Genomic DNA, 19328 nt, shown 5'->3' with positions numbered 1-19328 from the left:
AAAACACCAAGACGGGTTTTATATCATCAATTTTGTTTTTACCCATACAATGGAAACTCAAGATGATTAAAATTAAAATATATATCTACTGACCTCAAATCACTTATTTTCGGATAGGCACATACTCGAAGCGTTTTTGAATTAGAACCAATTGCATACAACTGTCCACTAGGATGAAACTCAGCGGCGCGAATAGCCTGAGCATCTTCAAGACGAGTCACGGTAATGAACTTGGGCTTCTTGGCATCATATACATCGAAAGCACCTTTCGACATCGGAAATCCACCATGCTTTTTTGTAGGAATAAAAAATAAGAAGACATAAGAAAAAATAAGTCTTTTTTGGAGAGGAAAAAAATATATACACCAAGCAACAAAAATAATTCAACGATTACATACTTTCATGGCATCGGGCAACCTTGCAGTCATATGTATAGGCGATCCTCTGTATTGAGGACTCTCTGATCCCTGAGGAGAAACAACGTGGCTACCACTAGCAGGACTGAGTGACGAAGGAGAAGAACTTTGTGGATAACTTTTATGCGGAACTGGCATCGAACTATGATTCAGAAGCAGAAAATTTTAAATCAATGTCTACATCGAACCACTGAATGGTAAAATTATTTTATGACTATATGTAGCAGGGCTTGAAAAATTCCTAGGCACCTGGTCACTATGATAACCAAAAAAATTGGTCTTGACACCTTAAATTTTGTATATGCAGTTCCTAAACTGGAGCTGAAGAATTGGGCAAAATTTTCTGATTTTATGGCAGCATGTCTTTTAACATGGGAAGAGGACGATATTAAAGTCCAGAAATAGTCTAAAAAACATTATCAAAGACCACTTTTCTTGAGCAAAACCCGTAGACCACAGAAATTTGGCTGGAAAATAATTTTTTTTGATCTGACAAGCCCTGATATATGTATCAATAATTTTTCTAAAATAACAATTCACTGTACATGCATCACCAGCGTAAAAAGTCTCTGGACCGAAACTGTAAAAAAAAGAAAATTAGAAAAAATCTAACAATTTGTTGTCTCTTCACATATATTTCTGAGCGTTTATAGGCTAAAGCAAATGATCTGAAAAACTCCAGAACTCTTTTAGGGACACTATCTAGATCAGGATTTGGGGAATTGAAAAACCATTTAGTCGCTTGTCAAATTTCTTATGAGCTAAGCATGGTTTTCGCTCAAGAAAAAAAATGGTCTTAAATAATGTTTTCTTCAGCTTTAGGTGCCAATGCTGATTTTTTTTTTAGTTACCATGGCGACCTATCACTTTGGATTTGTCAGACCCTGGTTCAGATGTTTTGTAAGTGTATTCTATATGTCCGGGGTGTGTTATTCTATACTATACATAGGATTTTAACATGGGAATACGCTCATTGGCCAAGATCACTATTACGCCACTCAATTTGAGGTGGAGCTAAAGAGGCAAAGGAGTTCAAAATATGTTTTAGTATATTTATGTTACGGTAAACATGATAAAAATTAGTTATTATTATGCGTAACCACCAATCGTTTTCATAAGTTTGATAAATTCATCACTTTTACCAGTGATTATACAAATACAAATACAAATACAACGCCGCAACGTATGTTAAGTATGCGTAATACTTAAACATACTGGGTTAATTTGATAAACACCTGAAATTTATTGCCTTTACTGGTGATTATGCATATTTGATATAGCAAAATATATATATGATCAAACCTGATATAACAAAAGGTTTGATGTAATGAATTTTAGAAGATCCTGTGCAAAAATGTTATTCGTAACCCCTATATAATGATTTTCCTCGATTTTATCTGATTCATAAAATGGGAGAAATACTTATCGGGGTAAGTCAAACATATTGGACTCATTTGGGAATTTTTTTCATATTAATCAATTACACTCCCCCCCCCCCTGGTGTAATTACACCGTAGGTGTAATTGATGAATTAGATAAAATCGAGGAAAATTATTATATAGGGGTTACGAATAAAATTTTTGCACAGGATCTTCTAAAATTCATTACATCAAACCTTTTGTTATATCAGGGTCCAATTGTAAGATCTGTTAAAGTCTGTTAATTGTGGTTTGATTGCATATGTTCAAGAACTCTTAAAAATTAATTGAATCTAAGAATTTGCCAAATGGGAGTTCTTTATATCAGGATACGATAGTAAATTTTGGTGAAAAGGAGTTTGTTATATTGAGGTCGGATTTTAGAATTAGTCAAATAGGGGTTATGGAAGAGTAGAACAACTTTGCCCAAGAATATTAAGTCATCAACGAAAATCATGTTTGCAGCCCCCCACCCCACAAAATTCTTAGCTATTGCCGTGCCGCTACGCTATCAGGGATCGGCCACCCCTTATCTAGAGTTATTGAATGTTGCACACATCATAAAGCATATTCTTTTTGAAGAAGATGATAGAACTCTAAGACTGTTCTGTTGCACAGATAGAATCAAAAAAAAATTACAGAAAGAGATTTAAAAAAAAAGAAAGTAACTAATAAAAAAAAATCACCTCAATTGAGGTGGTCCACAAGAATAAGGTGGCGAAACCATACTGTTCAGTTGTGAGCTGAGATTCCTTACACCAATAGATTCACCCCCTCTGATGGGTGTGGTGTCCGTTGCCACTAAGCCATTCCTTGGAAGAACCGGAGAAGCTTGCGGAAGGGGTGTCGTCTCTCTACTCCCACCACCAGGTTTTGGTGTGCTCGACAGCTGGTGCCTAGGCTGAGGCTGCATGCTACCAGAACATGGTGTTGCTGAAGGTACCATAGTGAGACTTTGCATACCAGCATTCAGGGATGACATATCGGCGGAAGAATTGGTTGTTTCTCTCTTCTCGGATGCCTGTATTTCTCTCATTACTTGCTGCTTGTGTCTTTGGAATTCTTTCCACAGGTCAGACATGCTTTGACCTTCCGAAAGTGATGTATGATCTTGCACATTATCATGCTTATATGCCATAGACGAAGGTTGTAATGAATCCAGATTCTGTCCATCCTTTCCTAGCGTGTCACCATCACCAAGAGACTTGTCTTCATGGGTGGGATGTTCAGCAATTTTTGGCGGAATTTTTCCTTTAGTTGCTGAAACAGGTGATTCAAGTACAGTCTGCAAATCTGCGCAACTTGTGCTAAAAACATCTCCACCTTCAAACAAACGGTCAACAGATGTGTTCATGGCTTTCTTTCCTGTCAAATGAAAACCCGCAAAAGACCTTGACATGTTTGATAGGTCACTCATTGAATAAGCCATCAAGTTTCGAGAATGACCAAGAGCATCAAGGTTTGGAGTCAAGGACTTTGACATGTAATCAGATGTTTTCGGTCTAGCTGGCATGACAGAATAGGGAAATATTTTAGGTTTGATCGGTGTGACTAGTATATGTTCTGTCCATGAGGCTTCTAATGAAGGTTTATCAAGCTGCTCGACGTCAACGCTGAGAGTTTTTTGCTCGAATGGGTATGAAAACGTTTCAGGAGGTATGCATTGAAGCCATGACAACAAACTCAGATCAGAATCACTGAAGCCAGTGCCATTGAGTATGTGAGAAAAAACCATTTCTTGAGACTCCATTGCTGATGAAGTAGCTCTTTGTTGACAGTATTCCACACATGATTCATACAATATTCCTTTTATGATAAGCTGTATTAGCCTGTCACCCTTTGCAGTCTTCTGCGATTCCAATGTCTTTTTGTCAACAGGAAGAAATTTTTCGACAAGTGGAAGTACAGACTTGAAGCAAGTTACCCTGGCATTACTAGGATTCCAGTTCCTGTAATCAAAGTTATCTGACAGCCGAGGTAATGTCAAAAGAAGACACAGGTTATTGTAGTCTTCTTTTGAAGGACAATACTTCTCGAGTTCATTCAGGCTTTTAACAACTTCAGCAACTGCAACATCCAAATTCTGAAAAGGCCCGGTTTCCGATCTTATGCACAAGAGCTCGATGTATTTGTGCTTGATGACAATGTACTTGAACTTCTTTGCATCAAAACTTTCAAACCCTTCCAAGGGCTGTATGAATCTCAGTACGTCATCCCACTGGCCATCCAGAATCAGCTGCCGGAGATAGAGGACATCATCGGAATAAACTCCATTGATGACGCCTGTCTCCCTTTCAACAGCAAGCTGAGAGATGCTCAACTCTCGATTCGACAGGAATTCTAAAGCGAGTCGAATCACCTCCTCTTCCTTGAGAGCCAGGTGTGCTGATGGCATCTTGTCAAACGGAAGCCTTCACCTACAGGTGTTAGAAAAAATATTCAAATTTTACTAAAGTTTGCAGCACTAAGCAAAGAATACACAAAGTAACTTTTGAAACGCCCATAACAAGTCAAATCAGGCTGCTTGATGTAAATTCATAAGATGCATTTTACGTATGGCTGAAAATGCCAAAACTCGAGCTAACAGAATCATTTTTTTTTGGACCAATTGTCACTGTTTCAAGTGAAAGCATATTAAAAATATTGCAAGTGTTAATTATCTCTTTTATAAGGTTTTCAAAGGTTTACAAACCTAAAAAAAAATTCAATTGCTAAGAGCACTGTGAAAATATATTTTGTCCTTATTGAAATAAATTTGAATACATGCACCGAATACACATCTCTCACTACACACTATAAAGGTTCTCGAAGTGTGCGTGCATCCGAGCTCTTAAGGGGGCATCACCAACCTGTATCAGGGATGCTGAAAAAAAGCTGGTGATATTAATGAGTGAATCGCATCACCAGTTTATTGTTTGATGTTGTTTTTCTCTTAACTATCCCACATTTCTTTTTAAAAAAATTGTTGGAGCCACTTTTTTCAAGCACACAGTCATGTGATTGAATCAAACTTTGCCTGAGAGTAGAACAAAAAGAACAACATTTTACTGGCAAATAACCAATTCAAAAACACAATGACAAATGTTTCAGCACTCGTGGGTTATGTTTTCATGGTGAAAACAAAAAGAAAAACTCAACAAAAGCCCAATGAAAAACGATGGACCAGGTTTTCTACATTCTGTCTGATCAAATTGCTCTTTGAAACGTATGTCTGTGTTTTTAAATTAATAATTTGCTGGTAAAACATTGTTCTTTTCCTTATCACTGGCATATCACATTTAAAGGTGGGTGCTCTGGAAGTCCAAAAGCAGAATATGCTGAAATCTGTGACGTATGCTGCAGAACAATCAGTGCTACTGCAAAACAATCTGGAAGAATTTTGAGAAAAGCGTAGAAAACACTAGGTATTATGGTGATTTTTACAGCAGAACATTTCCAGCCAGCAGAGAGATCGTTTCAGAACAATTCAAAAAATTCTGTTTCGGGGTCTGGAAGTGATGACATCTATTGTATTTTTTTTTTTTTTTTTTTTTTGTAAAATAGGGAGCTGCAGAAAAGCAATGATTATGACAATTGAAATGGCAGTGACAAAAGTTTGAGAACCACAGGGTTATGTCTTGAATATTTAACAATTCCAAGTGAATGATAAATTCATAAAATAATATCAGCTAAATTATTTAAATTAAATATTTGTGGCATTAGAAAAACAATATCAGTCACAGAAAACTTATACGGCAATACAAAAATTATTTTTTCTTCATTAATAAAAACAACTAAATATGTTCTCGAAAACCAACTTATAAATTTTTTAGGCGTGATGGAAAAAATGAAAGCTTCTACATGACATTGAACAATACTACTTTTCTCCAGAAAAAGTTGATGCTGGACGAAATTATAATTTATTTGTCACACCCATTTATATAATTAAAAATAGTAACTGCTAGAAAAGAAAAACACACAATGTCAATTACATACCATTCATTTGTACAGCAGATATATTAATATTATATTATATAGCATGCACACAAGTCAGCTAACCCATTCAATTAAAGAGCCTGAGAACGCACAGGGAAACAAAATGATGACACAACTCCACACACATTTACTAGAAGGAAACATCTTCCTATCTGTCTCACTCATCGCATCCCGCCAGAGGGCGAAAAGCTGCGGTGGCGGCGTTCCGTCAGGCATGTCATACCGGCTGTGGATACATCAAGGTCAACGGCACACCCTCGGGACAAAATTCATGTCTTTAATGAGCATGGAGAGCTTCTTCTTCTTTTTTTTTCCATCATACGTTTTTTCCTCTCACACATGAACCTATTCCTCTCATCTCTCTCTACCTGATGAAAATCTTCCGACTGCGAAGGGTTGCCGATTCGGCGCTACCACGTCGCCAATCTCCACCGGCTATCAATAGCAGAATTCCACACTGAGCGAGCACGAACAACCGAAAACTCATTTAAGACCACCACCACCATCATCATTCAGAAAACTTTCGCACAGACATCAAGATTTATGAAACGAGACGCATGATTTCTTCGTCGCAATTAAGGCGTTAATGATCGACGGCAAGGGTATGGAGGAAAGAAAGCGGGACATAAAAAAAACCTTTTCTCTCTTTTTAATTGAACGCATTAATTGACGTTACACGGGGGCCAAATAATCCTCTCATCCGAAATACGGGACCCGAAACTCTTTCAAGTTGTACAAATAAGATAATGGAAAAGAAAAGGAAGCTACCGCAGGACGACGCGCATGGATGGTCAATTTAATAATCTTCCGCCGCGGCATTACATTACTTGTACACAACTGCTATTCCTCACAAGGGCATTCAGTCGACACACAATGAATGACCGTTACTGTCTATAACTGTGACGAGACGATGGTAAAACACGATCATAGACGAGCACATGAGAAGCTTTTTGCCTCAAAGGTGTTTTGTCCTTGTCCTCTTTATTGATGTAAAAATAAGATAGTCCCAAAGAGGAAGTGTTTTTTTTACCCTTTTCAATATGGACCTCAACGCTTTTCTTCAGAATAAAAAAGCAAGCACCTCGACTCAACCGCCTCCAAAAGTGGAAACTTAATGAAGCTAAGGTTTTGGTAGACTGAAAAGAGCAGAAACTTGAGATCCATATTTTCCTCCCTAAGTCTAAAAATTCCCGAATCAGTATACGCTACAGGGCGGATGGAAAGAAATCCTTCAAATATTTCACTAATTAGTTCGTCACAGTTATTTCAAGTTAACAAACTCAGAAAAAAACATAGCTAGATATTTCTGATAAATAACGAAAAGAAAAATAAATTATTCCACAATTTATATTTATGATCGATTTTAATTCATAGACCTCTTTATAAGCTTTAACATTTTTACCAGCAGAAATTGCAATGTAATCTCGATAGGACAACTGTGGTTGAAACTAGAGGATGTGTCTTCAACCTTTCGTGAGTCGCGAGCACTGCCTAAGCTTACCGTCAAACGAAGAGCACCCTTACTGGCAAAGTTGACATATGTATGCCTGAAATCAGTGTGATTGTAATTCTTGAATGCAAGCTTTACAGTGTGTTCAATTGAAACGTTGATCAAGTGTTTGAGAGCACGAAATCAGACACGGCCATTGAGCACTCTAGGTGCTTCAGGAAGCAATGTTGCTGTCGAGCAACAGGTTGGAGATACTTAGGCATGTCCAATATGATACTCACTAGAGAATACTTGTGTTCGCGAGGTGTTAACTATTCCATCTCAAATCAAACCATACCGTTCAAACGCACATTTCGTAAGTTCGTTATATCGCCCCTTATTTTAAGGGAAGACGAATTTTTAACCACATTATTCGGCTCTCGGGATGAGTGATCATCTTTATAACCCATCCACGCCTGCATCCTGGATGTTAGCCCATAGACTGGTATTTTCGGCAAGCCCCAGGTTCTTCCTAGGCCAGGATTATCTATGGCCTTTTTAAGCTGGTCTTTCATTGAACAAATATCAGTTGCTATACGAAACCTCTTCTGATGCCGAGCTTGCGAAATGAAGAATTTTAAAGCATGGTTTCACAAGGGTTGGGACGATTCTCCTTATTTTTTGTTTTTTCACGCTATAAATTCAGTATGGGGAGACTCGTGAAAAGCCTGGTCTGAGGGGTGCTGCTCCAGGATGTGCCGTCTTAAGAGCATCATGGGCTCCCGGGCCAAGTGATTTTTCTGAGGCTCTACCAGGCAAATTCTCGAAAATTTCAACCAGATCTCATTTTTGTGAGGGCGCCCCCCCCTTATCTTGAGGCTCGGGTGGGCCCCATGCCTTCAGACGGCACTGGGTGGCCATGGGTTGAAGTCCCTGATCTAGACGAAGCTCAGTAGATAAAGATGGAAGAACATATTGATCATAGGTTCATTTTGTCGCAGCAAAGTCATCGTGTACACAGGTGTACAAACACTGACACATCGAAACTTGTAATTTAAAAATTCGATTCCTCACAGATAACCAGAGACCCGCACTCGTTGGAATTTAAACTTAGACCGGTCTAACTGCTAGTCTGCATGGGATGGAGGGCTTTAAGTATATAAATATATATAAAACTTTAATTTACTCAAAAAAGTAAGATGATTAATCCTATAAAATGAAGATCAAGATAGAAAAGTTATTTTTAACATGTGCATGAACACAAATCTTTCTCTTAGACTCTCTCCTCCAAAACATTTGATGGGCAGGGGCATGGCCCCCCCACATCCTGGAGCGGGGCCCCTAGGCTGGGATCTTTTGCGGGGCCCCCCGGTCAGACTTTTTACGGGCCCCTTCTATAGTTAATTTATAGCGTGAAAAAAAACAAAAATGATGAGAACTATCCCGGACCCCAGGGTTAGAGCCCTGTCAGCCCCCCCCCCCTTTGTGGGGGCCATGGGCAGGGGATCAGCCTACACATAATTATTTACGAATATACAATGTACCTCATAATGAAGTGACTCGCGCAATCGTCAAAATTTATCGACTTAAACTTGATCGTCCAAAAATTATTCATTTATATAATTCTAATTTAAAATTTTGCCCACAGAAAAAACGAAGATCAATCACATTTATTTTGAAAGTTATAACAACCTGAACAAGCCCTTATTTTCATTATCTTAATTATTTTGACTGACAGCCCTATAATAAATGTTTAATGCGAGCATAGACATACGCAGAATTTTCTCGAGGGTGGAATTGGGGGGTTTCAAAGTTTTTTAATTTGGGGGAAGTTACGTTTTTTTCCTATAATCTCGGCTTGATTTGGGGGCTTGATTTGGGGGGAGGGGGGTTATAACCCCCAAAAATTCCCCTTTCGCAGTACCTCTGGTATTACGTGCCCCAATCTACGTCACAGTAAAAACCAAATGTGAAAATATTCCCCGCGGGAAAACGACACAAGAAACGAATAATAAAACATAGTTATTACGCCGTTTGTTTCACGTTATTTTGCCAAGGTACCGTGAAGGTCTATATTTAGGGACTTCGCACCCGGATTTCCCTCCTCCAAATAAATGGAAATCGCAAAGCACGTGCGGGGACAAGCAAACACTCTTAGATGCCTGAATCATTTGAGAAAGATTAATCGAAAAAAAATAAATAAAACCCTTATTAAAACAACCATTTCTGCCTGACGAGAAAGTGTAACACATATACATAAAAAATATTTAAACAAAAACAAGAAGAGTTGCCAAAGCATTGATGAGACGCCGCACAAGAGCAACCATGCAAGGTCAAGTGCATCCCCAGGAGGAAAGGTATTCCAAACGGGTAGACAAGTAAGAGCAAACAAAACAAAACAGGCGTTAAAACGAGATGCACAGGTAAAAAAAGAAGCGTATAATGATTAAGAAACAAAACTTAATGTTCTCTAATTAATTTCCCTCCACAGCAGCGTTTTCTTATTTCTTTTTAAATACTCTTTTCTCACACACGGCGGCGATGCGCTCCGGGTGAAACACTTCCGCAAACATGGTTTTTCACTTCGGTTAACTAAAGATCAGATATACCAAACGCTCTTTTTAATGGAGTCCATGGAATTCTCTCATGAAAAAAACGAAAAAAACCATAGATAACTTTTTTTTCCTTCGACACTTTAACGAGTTCTACAGTTCCTTTTACGCTACGTGTGGGAACGGAGTACAAACTGAGAATATCTTGTTCCTTCATTACAACCACATCAAATAAGTTCCGACGAGAAAAAAAAAAAAAAAAAAAAAAAACTCGCTATATAAACCTAAAAATCCCTTAGATTTTTTTAGTGCTGGGGGAATCGATTGAAATTTTTAACTGGTAAATCAAAAATTTTTAATCGATTAATCGATTATTTTTAAATGCCATTACTTTATAACAAACTTATTAGGTGACTTTCTTTTTATTAATTGATGCTGTAAAAATTTATTTTATTCATTTCATTCGATATATCATACAGCGACGAAGGTAACGATGTTTACATGTAATATGTAAACACATATTGGGAAAGATTAAGAAATAATGATGGCTGCATGCTTGAGGTAATGCTGAACATATACATGTTGTCATATCCTGGAATATTTTTACTAGAATCTTGGGGTTTTTAAAAAGAAAATCAGTTATCAGGTTAGTCACTGATTTCGATCTTCAAAATGTTACTTTCTTCCCTAGAAATTGCTCCCAAATAATACTGGTAATCTAAAAGGGCTCGTTTCCCGAAAACGAAACTGTTTTTGATTATATATACGGTTTTATTAATCGCCGAATGGTGTAACTTACTTAACAACATTGCACAGGGCGATTCTAACATTCTTTCAACTTTGAAGAGGTGATAGAGCAGTTTCCAAAACTTCCCCCCCCCCCCATGGCCCCCGTTTTGCGAAAGAAAAAAGAAAATTTGTTTTTTATAGCCTTAACTGTATAACTCCCCCCCCCCCCTTCCGCCTTTAAAACATCGTACTACGAGTTTAGAACCACCGTGTCTATATATAGGTTAGGGGCCATTCAAATGCTACGTCAGCAGTTTTTAGCCATTTTTGACCCCCCTCCCGTTAGCAAAATTTCGTTAGCGTCGCCCCCTACCTCTTAACGCATATTGGGATCAGAAACGTACACGGGGGGAGCACGTGTCTCTTTCCCCCAAGCGATCAAGATTTTATTTTTGATGCAAAAAATATTTGAAAAAAAATTAAATTATCGGAAGATGTGTTTTATGTGTTAATATAATGAATTAAGTTCAACGCTATTTGAACTCAAAATTTCTCATTAAGGAATTAGTTGCAACCTATCCTTTAAGTCTTTTGTGCCCCCTCCAAAGGTCGATCCTGCGCACGCCTCTGATTGGAATGCCCCTCCAGAATATACATAGGGAGCCTAACCACCACCGTTTCAGTGGAGTGAGCTTTGCTATATATGCACGGGGATTATTTTTCACATAGACTGAAGACACTATATTTTTGGATTGTATTTTAAGTTCAATAATTACTAGTATAAGTTCAGAATTAATCAGTCAGTGACAAGATGGTTGCTTAAAAACAACCATTTGAGTAATTTGAAGTAATTCCTTTCTATTTAGATATCGATGGAATTAACGGAATTATTGCAGATGTGTCTGGTCTTGGCTCTAGTCAATGATTACCAATTGTTTTCCCGAGTGCAAGGTGGGCCCACGCCAAGCGTTATCAAGTACTTCAAACCTAATTTTGTAAAAATGAACTAAGTGGCATATTCACAAATCGCTTAAATGACCCGTGGCACAATTCCAGAGCATTTAAATGGCCCGGGGCACATTTTCAGATCATTGAGGTAGGCCTCAAAGATTACTTTCACATTCAGAGATCACCTACGTAACCCGCGACACAGTTACAGAACACTTAAACGATACGTGGCACATTTAGAGATCCCTTGAGTGACATGTGGCACAGGTTTAGAGCACTTAAGAGGCCCCCAGTGCGGTTCTACATATCGCTCAAGTTACTCGCGAAACATTCTCAGATTACTCAAGTGATCCGTGGCATAATTACGGATCACTTGAGTGATGCGTGGCATCGTTCCAGAGCACTTAAGCGGCTCGGAAACATTTTCAGAGCACTTGAAGGATCCGTGAAACATTTAGAGATCATTAAAGTGGCTCTGTAGGGGACTTATCAATCGGGAGAATGTCAGTTGAGGTACCCAATAACTATCGAAAGGTTTTTTCCGTTTTTGGCGCTCCAGATAAGATGTCATTAAGAATATTTCATATCATCAAAAAGGGTGGTCGATGACGTAAGATCCTTGTCATCAAAAGTCAGCAAATCGGAAACCCTCTCCCCCCTCGATGCTGACGTAATACTTGAATGACCCCATAATAAATGAACACAACAAAAACGTTTGCTTCTTTTTTTAACATCCCACCTACGCACACACCAGTTGTGGTCACAGCTCTCCGTCATATAAGAAAAATGATTTCAGGAGTAGTAGTTTCTTTGTTTGTGTCCCGCAATTACTGTAGCTTGCTTTCCATACAGGAGTGTTGACGGTATAAAAAGGGAGGGGTGTGGCGATCAGCCATTCACGAAAAATTGTATCATTAGCTTAGGTGGCACGACGAAAGTACCACATCCGCCCCGTCCGAAGAGTATGTAACCGCTTATGTGCGGAAGTCCGGCAAATCACTCAAGGACAACGCATGTGACGCGCTGAGTGGACATAAACGGATTAAGTCGACACCTCAACCCCCCTCCCATAAGTGAGAAAGGACGGGGGTTTGCTGGTCTATCAAAGGAGGAGGTCTATAAGAGGCTTATCAATAGGGGGGAGTGTTAGTTCAGGTGACCACAAACAAGGGAAGTGTTTTTCTAGTTTTTTATCAGTCCCAGTAAAGATGCCAATAAGAATATATCATATTTTTATAAAGGGTGGTTGATGGCGTAAGCAAAAACAGCAAATCCGACCAACCCTCCCCCCCCCCCCATCGATGCTAACGCAATACTTAAATGGCCCCTTTTAACTTTTCCCCCTCCTTTGAAAATTTCAAGAAGAAAATCAGGAAGAGGCAGAAATTAAAAATTTCGGTCGCGATTATTACCTGAAGCAGACTTGAAAAGATGGAGTAACGAGTTCTTTGACCTTCTGTAAAGGATAGAAATAATTCCGAATATAGAGGGGGGAAAAATCACTTTTACTGTTTTCTTTTCTTCATTTCTACGGCAGATATTTTCACAAGTAGATATTTCTATGCACTATATATATATATATATATATATATAAAACAGAACCAGCACACCTTTGAACATCGATTACGGGGATTCTCCTTAAAGCTCTTGATCAATGGGTTTCCAAGATCACCAAAGAAATAGAAGACAATAGCTAACATTACAGAAAGTATTTTTTTGGGTGAAAAAGGGAAGAAGCGTGCTCAGCAATGCGTATAATCTGAGCGTTTCATATCTTATTTTCCACCGTGAAACAAAAATGAAGAAAAGGAAGGGATAGAAAAAAAGAAAACATACCTACTATAAGAAAGGGACTGCTGCAACTCCTTTTTCAATGTCCCATGTTATTAAGGCTGAGGAATTCAAAAGCTTCCTCCCCCTCTTTCCTAAATATCCCAGAGAAGATCAGACTGAGATCTAAGCCGTGCTGGTCTCGCAAACCACTCTTACCTAATAAAGGAAAATTTCCTTTTTCTCAAAATTTAATGATGTAAAACGACTTAACTGCTTCCACCGAACGCGAAATATAATTACGAAATAGCTGATTTTTTTTCCTTCTCGGAAATGTCGCATCATAACCATAAATTTGGATGTATAAGGTTATGGCGATTACAGCTTACTTATATAACGTACGTACGTCGCTGATCTGCATTTTCTTTTTGAAATTTCATTCATTAATAATTCAAACAGCAAATTTAAACCAGAAATGCTCGTCGAAGGGAACAGATATTGCGGTATAAAAACCACGAGACGCCGGAAACACATAAAAATTTTCGAATTTAGCGGTGAAAGCCCCATTTTGATTCGTTTGCTGTACAAACGTTACCATCAGTTAATAATCGATAATATTTTGGAAACACGTGGGCTCCATCATCGGCTGGATAAAAAAATAGTTATTAAATTAGTGCACGGCTAACCACGAGGGCCGATAGGCTGGCGAGCCCCCAAAACGAAGATTTCTCACAGGCTCTTATGTAGTGAATTTATAAAGTGAAAAAAAAAAATAGATTAATCGCAACGAGGCTAGTGCCCCCCCCCCGTGTGGGGGCCATACGACTGATAATAGTAATTGATAATCAAATTATAACAAATTCATAAAAACACGAGCGCTCGCTCAACCGCCGGTTGAGGAAAAAACGCATTTTCATATTTTTTTTTTACTAGTAAATGGTTTTGAAGAAGCTAGCTAACGCTGTATCAAAGATTGCTAGTAATACGGAATTGGTAGAAAGCCCACAATCGGAAAGTTTTTGCAAGCATTTTTCGGATTTCTAATCGCGATGTCAAAGAGTGCATCGAAAAAGAGATCATCGCGTCAAAGAGATCGTGCTTGCGATACTAATGCATAAATCTTGTAGTTTTTTTTTTTGTTTTAAATCGGTTTTCGAATAGTATATATATCAGCTGTATTTGTGCGTTTATCTGAAAATAGATGTTTGGAAAGTTCGTTAATACACTGTTTCACAAAGAGGGCGATGGAATGGTCCAGGGAAGCGACAGAAGCCACAGATTTAACATAGGATTCTATGGGTGCACTTGAGTTCGGGGGCGATGAGAGAAAAAAAATTTCTGAAGAAGGGGGCGATGGAATGAAAAGTTTGGAACACTAGGTTCTAGTATCTATTTTTCAAAATAAAACTCAATGAAAAGCCACGGGTAACAAAATTTTGAGAACAACTGCCCTTAGAACACAAACATCACAAAACAAAAAGGGGGGGGGGTGTCCCCATACTGAGAGGAGAGAGACACTATGTAGTATTTGAAAATTGCCCCATCCAATAAAAAATTCATCTAAAACGCGACGACGAAAACATAACGAGCTTTGCTCCATTTTCATCACCCAACGTGACCTCAAAGGCAATCGAGTTATTGACCTTTTTTATTTCCCGATCTTTGCTCCGCTTGCCACTTTACGTGACAATAGGGAAACATTCGAAGACAAAAAAAAGGTATGTACAATATAACTCCATTTATCAGGACTGGTTGAGAGTATTACAGAGTCTAGACCCCATCCCAAACGTTGAAGGAGGGTTCGGTCCTCTTTGTATTCAGCTTTTCGATTTGCTTTCGTGATCCCAACCAGCACTTTTCTGTGAATAAATTTCTTCTCCAGATAAAAAAAATACATAAATACGAAAAAAAAATGGGGTCGAGGGAAAATGAGTCATCACTTTTTTTTTGGAAGTGATCGGAAGAGTTATGACGCCACGAGAGCTAAGAGTCATCTCTTCATCCTCATCCACCCACTGGATGCGAAGTGGTTTCAAATTGCTTTGCTGGCCAGCAATAGTTTCTAATCAATACATCACAACAACTTACATACACAGACCGTTTTTTCTTCTCGAAAAAGGATGATTCGGCCGAATTCTAGGGTATTGGGCAAGGATAAACCACGATAACAATTGCGACGTTTTCCAAAGGACCATAAATAAACAAATAAAAAAAAAAATATATATATATATATATATGGATTGAAGCCAGTCTATTAATTTTCCAGCGTGGTCCAACCCTCCCGGGTAAATGGCTTACATCCCATCAGGGACAGAGCCTGGACCACGACTGGCCTTTAAGTCTATTAATTACATTCAAACAAATGTCTAAACCTTGTCCGGTTAAACCATAGTTTCCAAAACTTTTTGTTACATCGGCCACTTCTTCAAAAAAATGTTCTTATCATCGTCCCCCCAACTCAAGCCAACCCATAGGATCCTATATTAAACCCAAAGCTTTTACCGCCCCCTGGACCATTCCCACTTTGGGAAACATTGGGTTATAAACGATTAACACCTCCACCAGTCATTCACTAAGTTTTTATCCATTTGAAGTTAAACTGTGCAATTTACAAGACACAAACTTCCGATCACAGTGAGTCGCATGGCCCCTTAGGCTAAGGCCGGGATTACACTATAAAAGTTTGATAAAAGTAATTTTATAAAACTTGTAAAATGCCACCAATAAGATTATCAGTTTCATTTGCTCGAATGTAACCTATGAACTTTATTGGTTGAATTTTTTGAGTTTTATACAAGGGATTTTATCAAACTTTTATAGTGTAATACCGGCCTAAGACCCCCCTTTTTTTGGCGGGCCTCTTATATTTATTTTCTAGTAAATTTACAGAGTAAAAAAATAAAAACTAAGATCGATACCCGAGCTCCCATGCTAGAGCCTTATCAGCCATGGGCGGAGATGAGGGTTCAATGTCAGAGCCAGTATACGCACATACAGTATATGAATTGGCATAATCATCACCATGCCACCAGCTTTTCATGCCCCCTTCCCTGCCAGAGTGGTAAATAGACTATGTTTGTCTACATGTCAATGTTTTCCAAAATGGACAACACCAGCCTTTTGGGGGAGGGGTGATGCAACGGATCGGGCGGCAGTAGAAGCTTAGGTAAAGATCAGGGCTTGACGAATCATAAGTTGCAGGTAACCATGACAACCAAAAAATTCGTCTTGGGAGCCAAACATTTTGTATTTGTGATTACTGGCGTGGGAAAAAAATACAATTGACCCCCTAAAATATTCGATTATCACCTAAATTTTTTTTTAGATTTGCCAAGCACTGCTATAGATGAAACATGGATTTTATGGGATGGTTTCACAAGGGGGCGATACGGAAAAATTTCTGAGAAGGGGAGAAAGTGAAACAAATAAGTTTGCAGACGTGCCATCTTTCAGGATCCAGAAATCCGGAGATTCTTCCAGAGGCGATTAACCTGAATGTTCATGGTAGGCTTACTTATGCCCCCCCATACAAACCACAGTATGCTAGGGAGCTCTTTTGGTTAACAAACTGAAAACTAGCTCACACTTGGCAATGCTGTGAGGTGTAGGTAATATAGCAAAAATAAATTTAATATAAAACCAAAGTTTTAGCAACCATCGGAATTCATCAAGCCTCTGATAAAAGAATTACAGTACTGTGTGTCTTTTTGCTTCTATGCTAGCTGGAATTTCAAGTTTATTTCTAATAAAATCATATCATGTGGTCACCCTACATCGAAAAAAACTATCAATGTTTTTACCAGTTCATTGATAAAGTAAATAAAATCATAGTTGCTAAGCTTCAACTCGTCAGTGAAGAGATCTGGTGACATACTGTAGAACTCAATATAGATAACCGCAGCCGCATTCTACCTCAATCACCTCACCTTAATCTATGGCGACTAGTACAATCACTGGCATAAAGTGCAGTCAGAAAAGGTCAGAGATGATCAAGTTCTCTACTAAAATCAGGAAAAATTTAATAACAATAAGTTAATACTGGAGAGCAGGAGAAAGGGTAAAAAATTAGGAGATTCGGCACGTTTTTGGTATGGAATTAAATTCAATTCAATTTTTTGTCGATAGAGGATCAGGGAAACTAGTCCAGTAGGAGTGATGAGTCTCGAACCTTTCTTCAATCTCTTCTGTGTCCGAAACGGTCTTAAAGCTTCAGCCGGCTATTGTGTTTGGGAAACTCTGGACTAGATCATGATCACATCACACAACACGAGAATCAGAATCAGCGTTAACCAAAAATGTAATTTCGAAGAGTAATTTCACTCCTTTCCATAAATTTAACGGGTATTTGTTTTTTCCATCAGAGAGAAAAAACTTTAATAAAAAAAATTACCTGAAAATCTGAAGGCGTATTTTCCCTCCTCAATGAAATTCGAAAGAGTAAAATTGAATTTTGATGCGTATTGGCGAACACTGACCAGAACATTTCAATAGCTGTCAACACTATCAATGCTATGATTGTATGAAATACTATATATCTATTTTAATGTTACAGATAGAGTGAAAAGCACTTTACACAGCGTCACAAGTATTTATAATACAATCATAATGCTTACATCAAGTACTGATGGGCAAGCGCTTATCCCGATTAAGTTTAAAACCTTTTCTTTAACCCTTTCGAAAAACTTAAAGAATCAATCGGAAGAACTATGAGAGGAAAAATTCAAGTTTCTTGATATTCTTTCTCTTCAAAAGGTAAATGAATAATATCTTCCCACGAAATGAGACACAAGAGTGACAAAAAAGGCGGGTCTCTCAGTGTAAGACGTTGGTTTCCTTGAATGCATCGCTGACGATGCACTTCACGTTGAAGACCAGATTATGTAAATGACCACAGTTCTGAAGTCATTTTCCTGAATGAAATCGTGGGACCACGCGATGGAGAAACGACTTCGAATCAAACACAGAAGCGTTTGAATATTTCACATTATGACGCGACCAAATATAGTGGTTTGGAGGAAAAGGAGGGTATGGGAAGGAAAATAAAATCATTCCAGCCGATTCCATGCGAAACATTTCAGACCTCGAAGCCATTCAGAAATCACGCATAAGGTGAATGAGGGGAAAAACAGATTCCAAGTTCTCATGGAAACACCAATTTGGAATGGCATTCACTATACCAGAAGCAATTCAAAGTAGTAATTGGCGGGATACAGGACTTGCTTCGTTGTGAGCAATGTATAAAGAGCTATGATTTATCGTTTCATAAATGGTCACCATGAATAGATATGCATTGTGATATTGTGAACTGAACTGGTCACGATGAATTCGAATAGCGATATTGAATCAGTGGAGGAAGATCGACTTGCCTTCGCGACACCCAGCCATATATTTCAAACATAAAGCACAAGACATCAGAATGTCATCTCTTGTGAACATACAGCTCAATCTAGGGATTTGAAAAATTGATCATGGAATTGAATAAACTGATAGAATTAGTTCGGTTCTTACAGAAACCTACGCACGAAACCTATGGATGCAGAATCAGAAATTTTTGCCGGAAGACGAATATTTCGACAGAGACTTTCAAAAACACCGCTACAAACATTGAACAGAGTGCACAACACACGTATTACGGTACAGTGTAACCAATTCAGGGGTCTGTCCAGACATTTTTTGTAGGGTCCTGTTTTTGTGAAAATTTCCCTCATTTTTGTGAAAAGTAAGAGCAGTAAAACCTCGATAAGTCGTCACCTCAAGTTATCGAAAAATTATGACGGCTTAAGCGGAGTGTCGTCAGTTTCAATGTGCAAAGTTGTGAAAATCGAATAAATTTAAAGTAATATGAAATTCGTTAAAGTATGAATCAAAATAACAATATTAATAAAATTTACAGATTGCGAAAGAAAAAATAATAGCAATTTTTTATCTTTTTTATTACTTAAATTATTGTGCTAAAATGTACTGCACACTTTGATTTATATACTAGCAATTTTTAATTTAGACTATTAGAGCAACTGTTAGAATAGGTAGCTTTCCTTAATAATAGAAACTCTCTATTGCACATTAATTTTACATCAAATTTAATTTTAGT

At 38.2% G+C, this 19328-nt stretch overlaps 1 protein-coding gene across 4 annotated transcripts in view; it reads right to left on the bottom strand.

The window, feature by feature from the left end:
• The window catches only part of LOC149068864 (WD repeat-containing protein 47-like), a 49765-nt gene that overhangs the window by 13125 nt on the left and 17312 nt on the right, over positions 1-19328 (bottom strand). For 3 of the 4 annotated variants that reach the window (XM_089250322.1, XM_089250326.1, XM_089250324.1), the window contains exons 2-4: positions 2521-4251; positions 399-558; positions 94-290 (exon numbers count right to left, since the gene is read on the bottom strand). In XM_089250322.1, coding sequence (XP_089106448.1) covers positions 94-290; positions 399-558; positions 2521-4229 — 2066 coding nt within the window. In that variant the 5' untranslated portion in view covers positions 4230-4251. Of the gene's footprint in view, positions 1-93; positions 291-398; positions 559-2520; positions 4252-5809; positions 5964-19328 lie in introns of those variants that run through there. The other variant, XM_089250323.1, reaches the window with a different exon arrangement.

This window comes from Pholcus phalangioides, unplaced genomic scaffold, assembly GCF_987345545.1.
Source record: "Pholcus phalangioides strain wild (caught in Gottingen) unplaced genomic scaffold, Ppha-v1.0 ptg000024l_1, whole genome shotgun sequence".
In the NCBI taxonomy this organism is placed as follows: Eukaryota; Metazoa; Arthropoda; class Arachnida; order Araneae; family Pholcidae; genus Pholcus; species Pholcus phalangioides.
This window is presented reverse-complemented; position numbering and strand designations above follow the sequence as displayed.